General features: G+C 40.3%; 1 protein-coding gene across 6 annotated transcripts in view; it reads left to right on the forward strand.

The window, feature by feature from the left end:
• The first annotated feature begins 15688 nt into the window (after positions 1–15688).
• Positions 15689–19088, forward strand: part of pard3bb (par-3 family cell polarity regulator beta b) — a 242849-nt gene continuing 239449 nt past the window's right edge. For 2 of the 6 annotated variants that reach the window (XM_080478440.1, XM_080478441.1), the window contains exon 1: positions 15689–16768. In XM_080478440.1, the coding sequence (XP_080334566.1) occupies positions 16631–16768 (138 nt within the window). In that variant the 5' untranslated portion in view covers positions 15689–16630. The remainder of the gene's footprint in view (positions 16769–19088) is intronic. The other 4 variants (XM_080478442.1, XM_080478444.1, XM_080478443.1 and 1 more) reach the window with 3 other exon arrangements.

Raw genomic sequence — 19088 nt, forward strand, 5'->3', positions numbered from 1 at the left:
ATATCATTTGGGTCAGAATGACCTATTTTGATATCCGATAGCAGTGAAAATATATTGGAATTTGATGACATACAACACAGAAATACCAATTTTACCATACTGAGGCTGTTAACGTCAAACGAAAATATCTAAGATGGATTCAAAACTGTCCTATATGAACTAAGGCATATTATTGTGTGATAACAATGTTTTTCTCTAGAAAGGAGTGTTAAAAAAAACCTAAACTGAAAAAAACTAGTCTCTAAAGCACTTTATAAAGGAGTAATGATCCATTCATGAATATTCAAGTGAGTATTTAAATTGCTATCTATCTAAATATAAATAGATCTGAAGGTTTTTGCGCTGGTCAAAATTGACTTGGACCATATTGTTAAAGAAAGAAAACAGTCTGCATGGAAATCACCGCTGCTATAAATGGAGGCTAACAGAATCTCTACCTCAAACATCATACTTAAAACACTGCACATCGAGGAAGTTCATCGCTGAACCCTCTTTTAAATTAAGCTGCTGTAGCTTTATATACCTGGATAGATTCTTTTCTTTCAGCACTCTCTGTACACTTTCACTTTAGTACTAGTTGGTTGTGTTTTCAGCGGCGGTTAACCGGATGAGAGGAGTCCCATCAGATGTACAGATGGGGAGGTTTGAATGTGGTGATGGATGAAAGTGTGCCTGTTTTCCAGGCACTTTGAAGAGGGAAGGAAGAGCCAGCTGGCATGCATGTAATTGCCTGTTGTAATGTAATGTCTTAATGTCTACAAGGGTTCTGCTCAGATAATCCCTTTTAATGTAGGTGGCATTGTCACCTGTGTTCTGCGTGTGAATCTGCGCCGGATGTAGTTTGGTGATTTCTGACAATGTGGACTTTTTTTTTAGGTGATTTTTATATTGTGATTATATATTTTAAGTGTTTCATCAGTGCAATCTTGAGCTTGATTTGGAGGATGTTCGTAAATTTCTTGCACATTTGTGTATCGTATTTTCAGTTTGACAACAAAGGACATGAACATTTTTTTCCCCCAAAAAACATTTCAGTGAAACACATCCTTATCAGATATGTTAATTCCTTCTCAGCAAGCAGAAAGCCTCCGCAGAAATCGTGGGAAGATGCAGAATTTTTAGAGCGATGCCAAACATTTCAAAATGATGCTTGAGTAATGTGAATCCAGATCCAATGGGGGAAAAAAGCCAATGTGATTTTCACTGAAAACATAGTGCCTCTATTTCTTCCAGAAGGTTAAAGGGTCAGACTCCCACAAACACTATTGATCCAATACAGCATTAACATTCATGCAGACATCTTTAAAATGCAGCGCCTGTCAGTGAAGTAAACTGCATGCAACAAGGCCAGAGCCAAACGCCGACTGTGATGTAGAATTACCAAAGATAAATGGAATTTTTTATTTTTTTGCTTTACCTATCAAGTCCTGTATTCCTTGTTGCCTCTGTAATTCCTCTTTTTTTGCCCCCCCCCCCCCTTTCTGTTTCTGTCTTGCACTGCCTGTTTTTGTCAGATTTTTAAATTTTTATTTGCACAACACAATTTATTCCTTATGTAAGAAATACAGTCTATATGGGGGGATGTTAATGGTGACACATTTTTTTTTCCATTAAATGAAAAATGTAATTAAGACTCATTGATGAGTTCAAACATTTAAAACGCTGTACAATTTATATTCGATATTTCAAAAAAAATGTTGTGTTTGTGTGTTAGGATAATTTAAAACCTTTAATCTCCAACATCTATACTGGATACAGACGATAATTATACATATTCTAGTGTGATATATGCTTGGAATGCTGCTACAGTAGGAGGCTTTGTGCTGTACCTTGGAGGTTAGCAGTTTGTGTCCCGGCACGGTGTATCCAGGCTCAACGTATTCCATTAACATCCTAAAGCTTTTACCTTCACCATACTTGAGTAGCAGCAGATCTTCCAGGGTCATTGTCATGATGAGTGACTTTTATGGTCTGAGACGGGCGGGATAATCACCAATGTCAAACTAGCCTGAGCAGTGCTGGTCGATCAGTGCAGGTTGTGAATTGCTCCCGTGAAGAGATACGAGTTTTGTTTTATGTTTTTTTTCTGACACAGCTTAAATGTCGCCTTGTTTTAAGTTTGGAGATGAGCCTTCTGTCAAACTGTGATGGTTTAGTGGGAAAACATCTGTTTCCCACGGCGTTGTTTTGCGACGACAGTCTTTTTGGGCACTGCCTTGTGAAGTAGAATCGATAGCTCTGTAACTCTTGACGAGTGATGGACAGCTATGTGACAGCGACTTGTGCATGAATAAAACATTAATATTTCTGGTACCTGACCAGTGATGGGTGGATTTTTAACCCTTTGAATGTGTGTTGTCGTTGTTTTCAGATACCATAAGATTTTCTTTTTCATTCCAAAAATGGAAAACTTTCATTGCGTTTTGGGTGTCGGGTTACTCGACGACTGTAATGAAAGCACCCCTTTTTGATAATGACTCCCATGGTGCCAGAGGGAATTCTGCACATGCGCTAGTACATTGACCGTAACAACAATGTCGACCTCCAGAGTGTCATGACTTCCTGTCCATATTCTCTCGGACTTGGTAGTTTTACAGTCGAGTCATTGGGTCCATCTGGGTCTCCTGTCCATACGAATGTCCGTGTACTCCCATTGTTAATGTTGTTAATGTTTAGTGTGTGGGATATTTGCCCCTTCTCCATTGCAGTGTCTGTATTGCATAGACATCACAAAGTTAGACAAACGCAAGCAGCTAATTTAGAAACAGAGCTGCTGGATGTGTTCTGCATAAATATCTCTGGAACCTGTTGTTTTATATTAGCATATGTTGCATGAATTTGTTTCATGTTGTAATAAGCCATGAAAACTCCCTTTGTGATCGTGTGAAAACCCCAATTTGTGCTCAAAGCAACAATCTTTAGAAAGCACTTGTACATACATGTGTAAATGGATTTTCAACTTGTTTGCTGGTTTCATTTCAGTCAGGTGCCGCCCTATGTATATGTTTTTTTTAATGTATTTACAATATGCATTTGTGAAATGCACAAGGATTAGTCTCAGTCATCCTGATTGTAATAAAGCCAAAAACATATCTTGCCAATAATGTAATAAAATATAAAAAAAAACAAAAAAACAACCATGATTGAGAGAGAGTGTTGCAGATTTTGCGTCACATCAAGAATCGAACTGCTCAAGACCTGTAAAAACAGCCTTTCATTTCTAAGAAATGTATTTTAATTTATGTGATAATAGCTGCAGTTATTACTTTTTTTTTAAAGGATTTCTTTAACGCTACTTCAGTCACATTATTGGCAAAATGTCATTACATATGAGCTTTATCACATTAAAAAAGGCCAAAATGATTACATATTTGGCAATATTGGTTGTTACATACTCAGTTAGCTGTGAGTAGCCTGGCAACCTGAACTACATTAGAGATTGATGAGTATGTATGAATTACCAGCATAAAAAAAAAAATTGCGTTCAAAGAATAATCCCAATAGGTGTATTTCAAAACATATTAGCATTTACAGTTGAGCTCTACAGTCTTTGAATTTCTCTGAGCTGCGGCTGCGGGTGCACACAAGGATGCATGACTTGCCTTTTTTCTTTTTGTATTGCTCTTCAGAAACGCATGCATTGTGTGCACTTGAAAAGAAGTGTACCATTTGCATACAGGAAGCCTTCAGTGGAAGATCCCTTTGCAATCGCTGCCATTTTCAAAGACAGCTTAGGAGTTTACACCCTTTCCAGTAGGTGGATATCTAGGAGTGCATGGACATATTATTCCCGAGCTTAGGGGCATCAACACCAGGTCTTCTGTGTACAATTCTTTGAACTGCCAGGGGATTAATCCCAAGCAAGAGTCTGTGTCAATCTGCGCTATTATTCGCGATGACAATGTTAGGATGAATAAAGCAGGCCAAGACATTTCCAGAGAGATGGTGTGTTTAACATAACAAAAGGATGTTTTTCCCTGTTTTCTGAAAAAAAAAAAAAAAAAAAACTCAATTTCATTCATCCAGTCAGTCAGTTTGCTATCATCTTTGCGTTCTGTTGCCTTGTTGTTTAAGCTCCCATTAAAATCCTCAGCCGCTTCTTTTTTCTTTTTCTTTACCATTCACATTTCTTTCTTTCACTTGTTCTTTTTCTTGAGCTCTCTTTCAGTCTTTTTCCTTCTTTCGGTTTTTGCTGCCTCCCTCATTCTGTTTGTTCTTTGTGCTATCTCTGCCCATATCGCTTCCTTTATTTGACCATCTTTTCATTGTATTTCCTGCTTATATGTTGTCCTCTTTATCGTTTGATTCCTCTATTTCCTCTCTGAGGATTTGCCCCAGACATAAGTCTGGTGCATATTCAATTATTTATTTGTTTCTATTTGCATGGGGGCCGAGTGTGAGCCTGTGTGCATGTGTGTGGGCGTGTGTGCGTGTAGCGGTGGTGAGGTGGATGTTGGATAAGAGAGGTCAAAGTCTAAGAATGATGTGGTTATGGGTTTGCAATTAATGAATTTACATACGGTAATAGGGAATGTTTGGCAGGCAAAATGCTGCTCCCAGATTGGAACAAGTCTGACCTCTGACAAATGAACTTATCACAGAAGCAGAGAGAGAGAGAGAGGGAGAAGACTGACCTCAGAGAAAACAGGCCGTTCTCCCACTTAATTTCACAGACACTCATTTATAGGCGTTTTCATAAGAGAGAGCGCAAAGGGAAAGAGATTAAATTGCTTCATGCATTGATAATATCTTATATTTTGTATTAGATGGAGACAGGACAGAGCCAAAGAAAGAGGGAGGCAGAGAGAGATCGACACGCTGGCCAATCTCTGGGCGATCTCCTTAATTTCACAGACGCTCATTTACCGGCGTTTTCATGGAAGAGAGAGAGAGAGAGAGAGAGCGGGAAAGAGATTAAATTGCTTCATGCATTGAAAATGTCATATTTTTTGTAAAAGAGTGAGGAATGAGATAGAGGGCGTGAACCTGCTGGTCTTTTGGTCTGCATTTCCTCTGAATCCAATTCAGAGTTAGGCTGCTTCCCATTCCATTGCCCTATTCATCAGTTCACATCAAACTCCTATTGCAATGAAAACCAAGTGTATTGATTTAAAGCACCAGGCAGGTCGTATTAAATCTTGCCCATTGACGACAAACCCCATGAAAATCACCCTACCGAACTACCCACGATTGGTGGGATCTGAATTCATTCTGCTGTTGTGACTGAGTTCATCATTTGTTCCACGTGTTTGTCTTCCCTCTGGGTATCGGAGGGATGCACTGTGTCATGGAGGCCATCAGTTCCCACAGCTGATGCAACTCATCCTCATAAGGAATCTGTTGGATGCCGTGACGGAAAAGAGAGAGATTTCTACAATGACATCCGTGATTGTTTATAAGATCTCGTGATTTGGTTAATAAGTAAAAGAATAAGTAGAAGATATCAGCAGCTAAACAGTCTAAACAAGGGGTGTCCAACCTTTTTTGGCTGAAGGCCACGTCTTCTTTTTTTATCCAACTTCATCAAGTGAAAATCAAAGACTGATTTTACAGCCATTGGGCCTGTCTATACGAAGGGCCGGGCCACTCATCAGCAGTGGAGTATAACATTTTACCTCTGGCCTATTAAAGCTAACACAATCAAAAGTATATAAATTAGGTTGGAAAAAAATTGTTCATGGACCATCGTTGCCCTGCTGGCGGAATTTTGGACTAAAACCCACTGATCTGGGTTACGACTAACTTGAAAATAAGAGAACATAATTTATAAAATAATGTGTTCACCCCAGACTGATAGTGGGGACTGCTATGAAACAAACAAACAAACAAACAAACAAACAAAAACGACATAATAAAAGTCACTGCGGGGCAAGAATTGAATATGAATTGGATTCCTCTGCAGCGAGTGGATCTCTATCTGTAGTGGGTTTGAATCCCTCCCCACAATCTGTGTGTCTGTCCTCTGCGTTTCTCTCGTTCTATTCCCTTAACCCCAATCGGAACAGAGAAAAGTCTCCTCCTCTGTGCCTGGTTTTGCAGAGCTATTCTCTTCCACCGTCACTCATGCTTGCCTTGAAATGACTGTGTTGTAGAAAATTGAGTTAAATCGAATCGAATGTAGATTACAGTTTTCTGAGTTTCACACCATATTTTCTTTTTCCAAAAGCTGTAAAATCTATGTGTTTGGACATGCTTGATGAACTCACACTGCTTTAGATTCACTGAAGCGGCCACTGCTGCCAACTTCTCCCCAACTTTAGATGTATGCTTCTTGGCAATAATTACTTTAAAATAAAGTAAAAGTAAAGTATGCGCTCGCTGAAGTCACAGCAAAGCTTGATGTATCACAACTTTGCTCTGAGGCATCAGTCACATGATAAAGTACCCACTGGAAAAAACACACACACACACACACACACACACACACACACACACACACACACACACACACACACACACACACACACACACACACACACACACACACACACACACACACACACACACACACACACACACACACACACACACACACACACACACGTTTCCACAACTAATGGGTTTCAGGAGCTGACAGAATAATTCTATGCTTGTTATACAGACATAATTAGTTTTTAAAGGAGCTTTCCATGAATACACTATCAATTACTTCCTCTCACTTCGTGATCATCCCCGGTAGATCTCGGTGGATTTAGCTGCTTCACACTTTCTGATGTGACAGTGTGTTAATTGAGCTATTAGCCCGAGGTGTGTGTGTTCGTGTGAAAGCGAGAACAGGAGACTCAAACCCAAGGTTCGCGTATGCACACGCGTCTTCACAGGTGTTCTGTCGTAGCCCCGCTCTGTCTTATCTCATTAACATCCGCTGACCCTGAGTGGCGGCTGTGGAAGTCAGAAGTCAGACTGTTTTGTCTCGTTGTGCTCTGTTTTTTTCTGTTAAATCCTATTTTCAATGTTCATCTTCTTCCTGACGTCTGATTGATAAGATGTTTTTAACATTGAATCCATGGTCACATTTTGGGTGAAAGAACTTCTACCAGTTTTCAACATTGTTTGATGGTAATTTGGTGGCTTCAATGCAATTTTAATGTTAGTTTCCTGTCCAGGAAGTATATTGTACCTAATAATGTAATGGTTTCGATCAAAGTATAGTCATGTATTAGAATGGCAGAGTCAAAGTCCAGAACTTCATCCAATTGGAAATCTCTGGCACGACTTGAACATTGCTGTTTACACCCCAAAATACTTGCAGCTGTGATTGCAGCTAAAGGTAACTCTACAAAGAATTGACTCAGGGGAGGATGAATTCTTTTGCAGGCCACATTTCTTCTGTTTCTTCTGTGTAAAAATTTTTTGAAAACAGATTTCCATTTCCTTCTACAGTCTTAATTATGTGCAAATACTTTTGCAGGTCACTGTAAGTATTTCATGTTTTAAGCTGCCATGGTATCAAATCCTGCATTTGTATTAATTAATCTCTTTCTCCTCTCGAGTTAACGCCTCCATCTATAGCAGTTAACGGTTTGCTCACTAGCTTATTTTTCATATATTGATCCGCTCTGGATGCTGGAATTAGCAAACTAGCCTGTTCTGCTCTAATAAATATTCTTCATAATGATGGTATTAAGAAATCGATCAGGTTCAAGAGGAGACGACGCAATAATGGCTGCAATCCCCACCCAGTTTTACAAAAATGTTTCAAAAAGGATTCGCCAATACGAGCAGTGTGCTTCTTTCAATGCATTGAGTAATACTGTCAGTCAACACTCCACCTTCCTCGCGATGCTTTAGCAGGTAGGTGGAGGAGGAGAAACGTCAATAACTTGAAGGTATTTTAAGAAGGCACAGGAGCGCAACAAGGACTGCTAACTTTAACCCAAAGAAACCCTCCAAAGGTGCGCCGTTGCGGCATTTAAAACGGCCATCAATTCTATATCGATCCCGTCGCAGCAATGGGAACAAACGTTGCGGCAAGCATTCGAACGGAGAGCGCACGAAGCTTGTGCATGTTTCAGTTATAATTAGTTGGCAAGTATGATAATTATTTTATTCCCGTATTTGCTGACATTTGAGGCACAGTATTTTTACTTTCACAATGTTTTTCCAGAACGCCCCCACCCACCCTCTGAGAGCAAAGAACAAAGCAAAGAACCTCAAGGTTGTTAAGACCCAGTTTTATAGACTTGAAGATTATTCTAATCCCTCAGATTTGACTGGGTGGTTCCTCGCGCAATCGTCTGTGGTGTGACAAACACATAATCATCCCTGTTTTACCATTTGTAAAGGTCTCATTTTTATTTTTAGGTCATGTTAAACAATAAAAAGATCAGACACTGAGTTGATTGAATGAACAAATGACTTCAGGATTGCCAGACAGTCACTTTTATGAAGCCGTTTGGGTAATGCATGCATCATTAAAACCTTTTTTATTTTCCCTGCTAAATCACGTATGGTTGTTTTTGTCATAATAATAAAAAAGATTCAGGCCACAATAAAGGTCGATATTGACTTCAGCCTCCACCCTCATGGTCTTTTACTTTATCTCAGGGCTTAGGGTCAGTGCAAGTAGCCCCAAGGGTTTTCTTTGGACTGAAGAACAGCTGTAAGAAATGTGCACATAAAGTCAACATGTTAAAAGAAGAGGAACATAAAAAGAAAGCAGCTCTATCTGTAACTTTCTTTTTTTTTTTTTTATGTGACTGAGGTTACTGAGTTGTGGACTCATAAGACTGGGAATGTTTCACCCGGTGCATGTGTTTTGAGTTTCAAGCATTTAAAGTGGAATGGAGTGTATGTTTTCTTTTGTTCTCTTGACAACCTGTTGACCTGATTGGCAACCTGGCCTCATGGAAAAATACCGTGTTATGTCCAAGGGAAATATTCTCATTGACATCGTTCAGACTGCCTGCAACATAAACACAAGTGTGATGGAAGATTCTGTTTTGCTTTCAGTGTTATGAATTCATCGCTGGAAAGAAGATTATTCTTATCCTTACCCAGGGAGTTTCTCATTCTCTAATCTAATGAGGTTTTTTTTCATACAAAATAAGTTCTCTTTGTTTATTCTGTATTATTTTGGCAGTTCTCTGACTTGTAAGTTTATTGTTTAAATATCTATGCCAGATGCATGCGATCTAATTGTCTTTCAAGCTCTTCGTCTGGTGTATTTTCAGGTGAAAACAGGGATACTTCTAATCATTGTCATTTTGATTGAGACGGTCTTATAAAGCTATTTGGCGTATTCACAGACCACTTAATTTTTCTAAAGTTACATTAGGATTCTTGCTGATGTCTCATAAAGGAAAAAAAATGGATAAGTCACCGGTTTTGAAGTACATCAGCCAGTATAGGAATTACTTTCAACGCGTCCGCACACGAACATGGGAAAACTCAAATAACCCTGAAAAAGATAACATTATGAATTAGGCAAACTTGCAGGGTACTTGCAAAAGATGGTGATAGATCACACACTGACGAACCATAACATTATTACTACCTGCCCAAATTTTGTAGATCCTGCTTTTACTGCCAAAATAGCCCTGACTTCTCCACAACATGATGTAACATGATAAGGCTTAGTTGGTTTAAAACTCTTTTGATAGTTGCAGACCAGGAACGCCCAGCAACAGTTAAAATTTTGGCAAAGTTTTGACTCAAACGTCTAGCCATCACTAGCATTTGTCTGTGTCAAACTTACTCAATACGTTCTGCTCCTCCGGTTTCTTTTCTTAAAGTTTAAGGACAACATATTTCTCTGCTGCTGGCTTAACTGCTTCCATGATACAATCAATTCCATTAACTTTATGTATCAGTGCTTGTCATGTTATGGTTAGATACTTTGATAGACTTTGTCTTATTTAAGTCTCATTTTGTGTCATAACCGTTTTTCTCAGTCTGTAAAAAAAAACAAAAAACCTCAAAGTCTTGGCTTTTACTCCAATTACATGCTTCCAAATTAGAGTTATTTTCTTGGCTACCATGCGTTTGCTTTATTCGGACATATAATTTGAAGGGAGGGCGGGGTGGGATTATCTTGTATCTCAAAGGATTCCTCCTTACTAAACATCGGAGATGTCAGAGTGACATTATGTTTGGATGAGACAGAACAAATTTAGTGTAAAAAAAAAAAAGAAAAAGTGTGTGACCTCCCAACTACTGAATAGACTGCAAGAGCACATTGCCACAAACACAAGAACTCAAATCTACATGTTTTGTAAAACCTAACTCTTATCCAACTGCTTTGTTCAGTGATGGACAAGCACAGCTCACCGGGAAGAGCTAAATTCTCGGTGTAGATTTGCAGACTGAATAGTTTTATGGAGACAGGATTTTACAATTCCTCAAAAATTAAACATTCATCCAATCCAATGCATATTCTCATTTGTCCAGGCAGGAGGCATCTCAAAGCAATTCAATTGGGTGGACTGGGCTCGGTCATAAGTTTTGGAAGGCGTTTCCCCCCTGATCCAAGAGGCTTCATCGGTCTGTGCTGTTTGGTGCTTTGACCAGGCTGGCTCGTCCAGACCTTCATCCATCCATCTATCAAATTCACTCATCCGTTGATAAGAGAATCCTGGGATTCCCACTGGTGCTGCAAATGGTTTTTATTCAGCTCTGAACAGGAGCGAGGGTGGCACAAGTGACACATTGGAGATCTTTGCAGGGACAAGAAATGATCGATGGTCCTACTTTTGCTCGTGCCTGCGTGTGTGTGTGTGTGTGTGTGTGTGCGTGGCGGATCATGTTGTGTGGAGGAGTCTTGGCGGTGGGCTATTCTTTCCACTGCAGTAGGATCTGGGGTTTGACTATGTTTGTGTAGACGTGCATGTCTGTGTGTGTGTTTGTGGGGGTGGCGGGGTGGGGTGGGGTGGGCCGGGGGGGTGGACTGAGTGGAGCCGATCGAAATCTCCCTGCTGACAAGGTCTAGTATTGATCTGTCTGTAACACACATACAGTACACACACATGTATACAAGCTCAAGACTTCAAGATGTATATATAAATCTTTCAATAACATATATCATGTGTGCAGGAACGGACATTTCTTTCTCTCATGTAATTTATTGATGAGATTTAGATTGCATGGCAAACGAAATGAAAAAGAAAACAATGGGAAGACTCGACTGATATTGCGGAACCATTTCGAAGTATTGTACAGTGTACAGTTAATGGCTTTTTTAGGTCAATAAAGACTGACTTTGGATTGTATGCTCACAATCAAACACTTACTGCTTAATGCAATTTATTATAGGTAGTTGCTTACCTTCCTGTTTTCAACACAGATTAAATGTAAAATCAACCTTCACCATCTTTTAGGCCAAATACATCGAGGCAAGAGACAATGTGATATAAATTAAGATGACATAGATCAAAATAGCAGACAAATATTGTGCATCATCAAATAGGATTATTGCATGATCGCTTCTCAGGTTTTCAAACACAAAAAAACCTTGCTGTTTTATGCTTATCGTGCAAAGTAATTTTTGACTTGTTGCTATTTTGTCCAAATGAGATTTACAAACATCAAACAAACAAAACAAACCAAAAAAACATTTTGTAGAATCGGTAGAGAACACCTGCGAAACTGTTTTTTTTCTAAAAGCCTCTGCCATCGTTGGTGAAAGTGGGCCTGATTTGGTTTCAGTGTGATGATTTTGTAATTCAGAAGTCAAACAGGGGATCTGTAGCTCCAGGGACTCGATGAAAAAGAGATGGGAAACCAGTGATATGTAGGTTGAAAGAAAACTGCAATGGAGCGCTTATTAATTGTGGCTTTGTTGTGCAGCTCCTTTCACAATCCTTCTACAGTTTACATTTTAACAAGTCTAATGTATAATATTTGTTTGCCTTAATAAGTCGGCAGCATTCAAATTCATTAGTGTATAATCGCCTGATACTGAGATTCACTGCGAGATGCAAAAGCTTAGTCACTGCAAGTGAATATAATAGACAAAGCATCTCTTATTTCATTAACATTCCTCAAGAAAATATCATGTCATACAGCATCGCACACTCCATTTGTACATAAAATACCGTAAATGGTGAGTTCTACCTGTATCAGTATAAATCAGGCTTAGTCAAAGTAGACAAATTGCACAGCAGCATTGGTCCTAAGCATATTTTTCTTGAACTGGAAATCCATTGTACCCTTTAAATATACAATAATTAGATATTGTTTGCATGTCTTTTCAGAGTAGAACGTTAAAACCGGAGCGAGCATTCATGTGGTCCCTTTGTTGTGCCTTATACCAACATTAAATCAAAAGGATGGAGGTGTCTTTGCTGAGTGTTTGTGAGACTGACTGTGTAAATGGCTCTGTAATCTTCGAGCAGATGTTTCTCTCTCCTCTTCACCGGCGAAAGCTTCCTGGTGATACATTTTATCTGCGGCTGCTTGCGATGAGTCAGTAACATGATGGATGATGAACACTGTTACTTTTAGTGGTAAGAGGTGATGGAGAAACTGAAAGAGGGCCAAGAAAAGATGTGTTCATGTAATCGAATGCTTTCATGGCCAGTGTCGTGCGTGCGCTTTGTATGGGCGTGAGTGTTACGTGTGTCCATCTTGAGTGTACTACAGCGCGTCTCACAATGTTCGCCTCTGTCCCACTGTGCCTTTTCATTTTCTTTCCTTTTTTTCTGTTTCTTTTCTTTTTTTTTTTGGTGGAAGAGCATGTTCTACCACATTTGTTTGCCGGGGACTGGGTGCACCTGGCGCAGCAGCAGGGGGGCATTCACTTCCTTGCATGTTCACGGTGGTTCACAACAATCCATAATGGAGGCGGCACGACAAAGAACACAGCGGAGGTTACGATTTTATGGGGCGGGCAGGGGGAATGAACAGCCATATGGATCAAATGGACAAAGTTCAAATGCAAGTGTGTGCTTGCTTCACTCTCTTTATGGGATCTAAAACCTTTAGGAAACACTATGAAATTGGCCTTCATTACAGGACCCACATTTATAACCCCTGAATGTTTGCATGTTTTTGGTGAGAGCATTGTACAAGGACCAGTGGACCACTTTTTCCAAATTTGAGGTGGAAATGCATCTTGAAAAGTTTCAGGATACTGTTCTTTCTGTTTATGAACCTCGGCAACCTGCAACATTTGTCCCAATTGTGCTCATAAATGTGCAATTGTGCAAAGATTAAAAATGTTTTTATTTCAGTGACATAATGTGTCATATTATCCTTGTAGGGTAGTAATAATTGCATGGTTAAATTCTACCTTTTGGTTTCAAATGCAACTTGAAGCCTTGTCAAATTGGTTAAAATAAACAAATAAAAATGCATCCATCATTATAGGTACTACTACCAGAGGGCATCATAAATCTTACCCTCTTTCCCCAAAGAGACCATTTGGGCACTACAACATCATATCAATGGGATTGAGATAAAAACCAAAGACGATCATTGACTATTTCATTCCAATCTGCCGCCTGACACATGGTTGCCGATGTCAGATTAGAATCAACCGACAGACCATTTTTGGTCCTGTCCGAGATAGATAAACTAACTCCTGGATGAGTTGCCAGGGAATGATGGCCAATGGATAAATCACCATGGCAATCATAGAAAAAAGGTCTCCCATGAAAGTGTATATTACTAGTGTTGGTTTGTTTTTCCTTTTTCTTTTTTTTTTAATAAAATGTTGCATGGACTGTAAAAAAAAATCACAGTTCCATCAGAAAACAATGTACCTGAGCCAAACAACTCTATGATTTCATATTAATGTATTTTCATTGTATGCATCTGTAGTAATTAATAATTAACACATCTATTTACAATGATATAGATGCTTCTTATATCTCAGCCAGCATAGCGCTTCAATAAATGTATGTGCGAAAATGATATTACAGCTGCACTTTGAACTTTCAAACTTGAATCACCAAAAAATTAGAAGAAAAGTAGAAAATGCATGCATGCACAATGTTCCTTTTCCCCTGTGGTTCATTAGCAGCAACAGAATTCAGTGACCCAGAAACTAAAGCTCGCCCAAATCAATTAGCAGATATACATATGCATACATTTGAGCAGCTAATTACAAAGCCGAACTCCTCCTCACAGGGAGGCGCTTACCCTTTGAAGATGTCCCAAATCGTGAAAAAGCAAAAATGTTTGGTAAATACTGTGTTTTTGTTGGCTTCGGGATCATAATACTGAATGGGTGAAAGCCAGCAGAAGGCATTCGTGTTTTTGGTCAGGTTTCACAGTTCATACGATGGAAGTCTGTTGTCTCTGTGTAAATTTACTAATGACATCAGTTCATTACACCCTTTAAATGAAGTACTTTCACTTTGGTCATGGTGGTTCTATTTACATGAACAAAATAACTGACATATGAGAAGTTACAAATGATAGAAATGAGAAGGTGAAAATAGCAATTCTGCCTCTTAAAAATATAACTTTCTAAAGCATACTCACGAGAACTACATGGGTATTCTTCCCATTTTTTTTCTCCACTGATGATTAAAGTAAAGACAGATGTTACTCGTGACTGCAGTGATGGTCCCGTTAAGTCACAGCAGTGTAATATTAATCCCACATGTCTACAGCTTGTACCCAAAAACCAAAACATGTACAATTATTTTGCTATTTGTATTTCTGTATTCTATGACAAAGCTGCTGATGGATGACGTCACTGTATCGGGGAGCTTTCACGAGTCCACCATGCAATACCCAATGCTGGTATCTGTATCAGTGCATCCCCAGTGCGCAGTAATTTTTGTATGGAGTTTGCATGTTCTCGCTGTGCCTGTTGAGGTTTTCACCGGCTGCCCCCACACTCCAGGACATATAAGTACACTGCAGGTAAGCTGTGAAGGTGAACTTGACAGTATCAACAGAGGAGAGCTGTAATGAGCTCACCTTAATGGAATTTTAGTCTTATCAGTGCACACCTGATAACAGCTTTCATGCAACGGGAAGCTGACACTATCAACTCTGCACGTTCACACTTTCACCACAGCAACTTTTAGGATGAAATACCATGTTCTTGTTTTCTGACTGTCTGGAAGTGGCCCCTCAAAAATGAATGAATACACTTTTCATTAGTTTGAGAGAAACCTTGTCACTCTTATTCCTGCAACACCACAGTAAGTAAATTCTTTAAGAACACGGCTGCTACAGTCTTTTAAAACAGTTACTCTGATTCAGAATCATCACACTTAACCACCCCCCAGAGGTGCATTTGTAAAATTGTATGTAATCCAGTCATCCTTCTCAAAGATAACAATGTTTGATTCAAATGGTCAGAAAGTTAATGATTATTTCATATTTTGCAAGTGGACAGAATTGAACTATATTGGGGATATTCCTAAAAAGATATTTACGTCATTAACAGACACTGACTGAACGAAGATATAAGCTCAACACAGTCACACCTGTGCAATAACCCTGCTGTCTAATCAGCATCTGGATATGAAACACCTGTCAGCTGGATGGATTATCTGCAAAGGAGAAGTACTCACTAACACATTTGTGAACAATACTTGAGAGTAGGACTTTTGTGTACACGGATGATGTCTTAGATCTTTGAGTTGAGCTCATGAGAAATGCAAGCAAAAACAAAGTGTTGAGTTAATATTTTTGTTCAGTGTATCATTATTATTATTATTATTATTATTATTATGATTATTGTTATTATTATTATGTGTGCGCGCGTGCCTGCAGCGTGTCGTGTCGCTTCCCCTTTAAGAAAGTGACAGCAGCAGCGGCGCTGAGCGCTGGAGGAGCTGGTCAGGAACTGGTCAGGAGCGGACTGAAGGAATCCCCAAAACTTTTCCTCCAACTTTTTTTTCCCCCCCCCCCACCACCACCTCTCACTCCCACCTCACCTCCAGCTCCGTCCCCGGGGGTGACAAACCAAAACAGCCTCACCGGGAGCGTGTCTTTCTGGGGTTGGACGCAGATCGGCGCTGGGAAAAGAAGCAGGAGACTTGGAGGGGGAAAAAGTTGTGGAGTGATGCCCGACAGACCGCATCCCTCCCTCCAAAGTTCAGCTAAGGTGGCTAACGTTAGCTCCCGGGGATCATGTGCAAGTTTGGATGAACTCTAGAGCAAGTCGCGACGCGTCGGGGTCCCGTGGCGGCGAGGAGGCCGTGTGGGTACCAGATAACTGCCTGGAAGTGGAAGCTTTCCTCCCCGGGGTTTGGCTCCTCCAACGCCGAGCTAATCACGTTTAGCCCGCTGCTGCTAGCTGATGCACAGCTAACCACTCAAGAAGAGAAACCGAACTAGTGAGAGATGACACGGCTCACTCCTCAAACACCGGCCAGCTCTCACTTCCACCATGCAAACAATGTGGGGGAACTTTTATAGGCCCCGCGTGCTGAGATAAATACTCTCACTTCAAGTAGAGGAGATGATGCGGGGAGCAACAGCCACGATGACCACTGCATGGGGGGAAACGCATCCAGATGTGCACAATGTCATCTGTGACTGAGGCGATCTGATGACTGTGGGACACTTTCGCAAGGAGTTGGAGCCGATTTGACTCATATACGGTCTCTGGTTGGACGTGTGGATCTCACTCGGAAGTGCCTCTCTAATAGTGTTTGATTGAATGCTGGTGCCTCCCCTGCATTGTTATGACCATTGCCCTTTGCCTGCACCCTGGTCCTCGTCTTGAATGAAGTTGGAGAGTGCTACCATGAAGGTGACTGTGACGTTTGGACAGACAGGTGTGGTGGTTCCTTGCAAGGAGGGATGGACCGTGAGGGACCTCATCCAGCAAGCCACCCAGAGATACAGGAAACTCCTTGAACAGGTAAAGTTCAAATGTTTTCCTGAAGCAAGTGGTTTTAAAGCGTGGGATGGTAAGCCCACGTCCCCTTTAATATGCATGCTTAAATAGTAGTTTTAGGTTAAAAGACAATTATTTCAGTTTTTCCATTATGACATATCAAGTACAGCAATTGATTGGCAGTAAAGCTATAACCTTCCTCACACTTGTTAGACGCTTTCACTTTGAAATGTCAGTTCCACAAAGACAGTTTTTTTTTCAGAAGCTGTGTTAACTCCTTAGTTCTCTTCATCATGATTTCTTTTCCACAATGAAAAGAGTAAACATGCTGTAAGGCATCTTCTGAACCCCCCCTGACACTGTCATACAGGGCTGTCAGACACATTTTAGTTCAAGGGCCACATATAACCCAATTTCATATTGAGTGGGCCGGATTGCAATACTTCAGGAAAATGTCAGTATTTTTTGCAAAAAACAAACAATTAATAATGAAAACTATTACAATCTTAATATAAAGCCAATTTTAATGAATTTGGCTGATGCAAAATACAATGAAATGTCTAAAAAGAAAACACTCCATAACTTATATTGCATTATGCAATATTTACAAACTCACCCTGACAGCATGGCTCTGAGGCTCGTTTGATAGCAACAAGGTAGCAAAATGTCATGGCAGCATCACTGATATCTCAATTCAGGTCTCAGTAGTGTGACCGCTACTCTTAAGAAATTTGTCTTTTCGTAGAAATGTTTACAGCTTGCTTGGTGGTTCCTCAGACCCCTGCAGGCCGGTTTTGACCCACAGACCTTATGTTTGACTCATCTGCTCTAGTGCCTCTCCAGGCAGTCGTGCCTTCCTTAAATAAGTTAATAAGTTGAGGAGAACACTTAGCTGTCGACGTTTGCCTTCTGAATGACTACAATTATAGCTTCATACAACCACATCTTTGTCTCCAGGAGGACCTGCGTGTCTGTTGATGAACACAAACATGAACAAATGCAGTATTATCTCTGTGCGAGTCTTTCTGACCTCCAGGCCATCAGGCAGCTGCATTATTCATTGCAAGAAGTAGTTTTGCACTAATGCTTTGAGATTTTTAAGAACCCTCTAAAGACAGAAAGGAGGTGAAATTATTCTCATTTTCTTTCCTTTTTTTTGATACAGCACTTTCATTGTGATTGAGGTTTTCCCTGGAGACAAAAAGAATAATCGAAAGCTCTGTCATTTTTATATCATGAAAGGACCGTATGAATTTCACATTCCCAAAGTCTCGGGGAAATTAGACGAAGCCGTGGAGGTCCGGTTCTCCATAATTGCTGTATGAAAAATTAAAAGCACATCTGATATGAATTGCGATGGTCCAGACAGGAGCAGGCACCAGTCATTTCCAATTTAGTTGTGAGTGTAAAATGCAAATGACTCCATCTTGTGATTCCTTTATGACTGCTGTTGATTCCCTGCACTGCTCTCGGGGCAAGAACCCCATGACCCCCATCACACAACCAAATCTTCTCAGTGACTTGCTTCATATTGGGTCCATTATTCAAAAGGCACAGCAGTCGTATGGATTGATAGCCTCAGCTGTGATTGAGGGAGAGGTTTTGAAGGTGTGTGTGTGTGTGTGTGTGTGTGTGTGTGTGTGTGTGTGTGTGTGTGTGTGTGTGTGTGTGTGTGTGTGTGTGTGTGTTTGCTTTTATGTGAGGCACCACTTCATTTTTTTACCCTTCTCTTTTTCCTGCTCCCTGTACCTTTTTCTTGCCTTGTAATCTGCTTCCACCGCCCCATATATCACCTCTCCCCACACAACACTCTTGCGTTTTTCTGCCCCCTTGATCTTATTTATCATTCTGATCTTTTGCACCGGCACCTCTCCTCCTCACCTCGCTCTAGATTGTGCACACACAGGCGAAGCTCTCGCTTCCCTCCCCGTTTGACCCGCTCTTCCTCTTTATACGCTTCCTCCTCCACCTTCTTCCCCATGAACTAGCTTGGTTCCACCTAGAAGTAGAAAGGTATGGGAAGCGGCTGTGCATTAGATCTTTTAAGATAGAAACATAATTGTGCACCGGCTTGAAAAAGCGAGCAATTTTTTTTTTTTTTTGACCACTTGTCAAGCACAGCGTGGGTTATCAGATCAGTTTCTATGACTTTTCATGATCGGTTTATGGCACTGAACATCACAAAGTACCATGTTGGGCAACTCTCTCAACTTTGACAACCACAAAAATGTCATCCTCAATACACAGGGGCAGAAGTATGACTTAACACTTCTACCAGAGAGATATTTGCGAATTTTGGCAACTCGTTTATTAAAAAACAGCGAAATTAATGTCTCAGAATTGA

This window comes from Lipophrys pholis (genome assembly GCF_963383615.2).
Source record: "Lipophrys pholis genome assembly, chromosome: 13".
NCBI lineage: Eukaryota > Metazoa > Chordata > Actinopteri > Blenniiformes > Blenniidae > Lipophrys > Lipophrys pholis.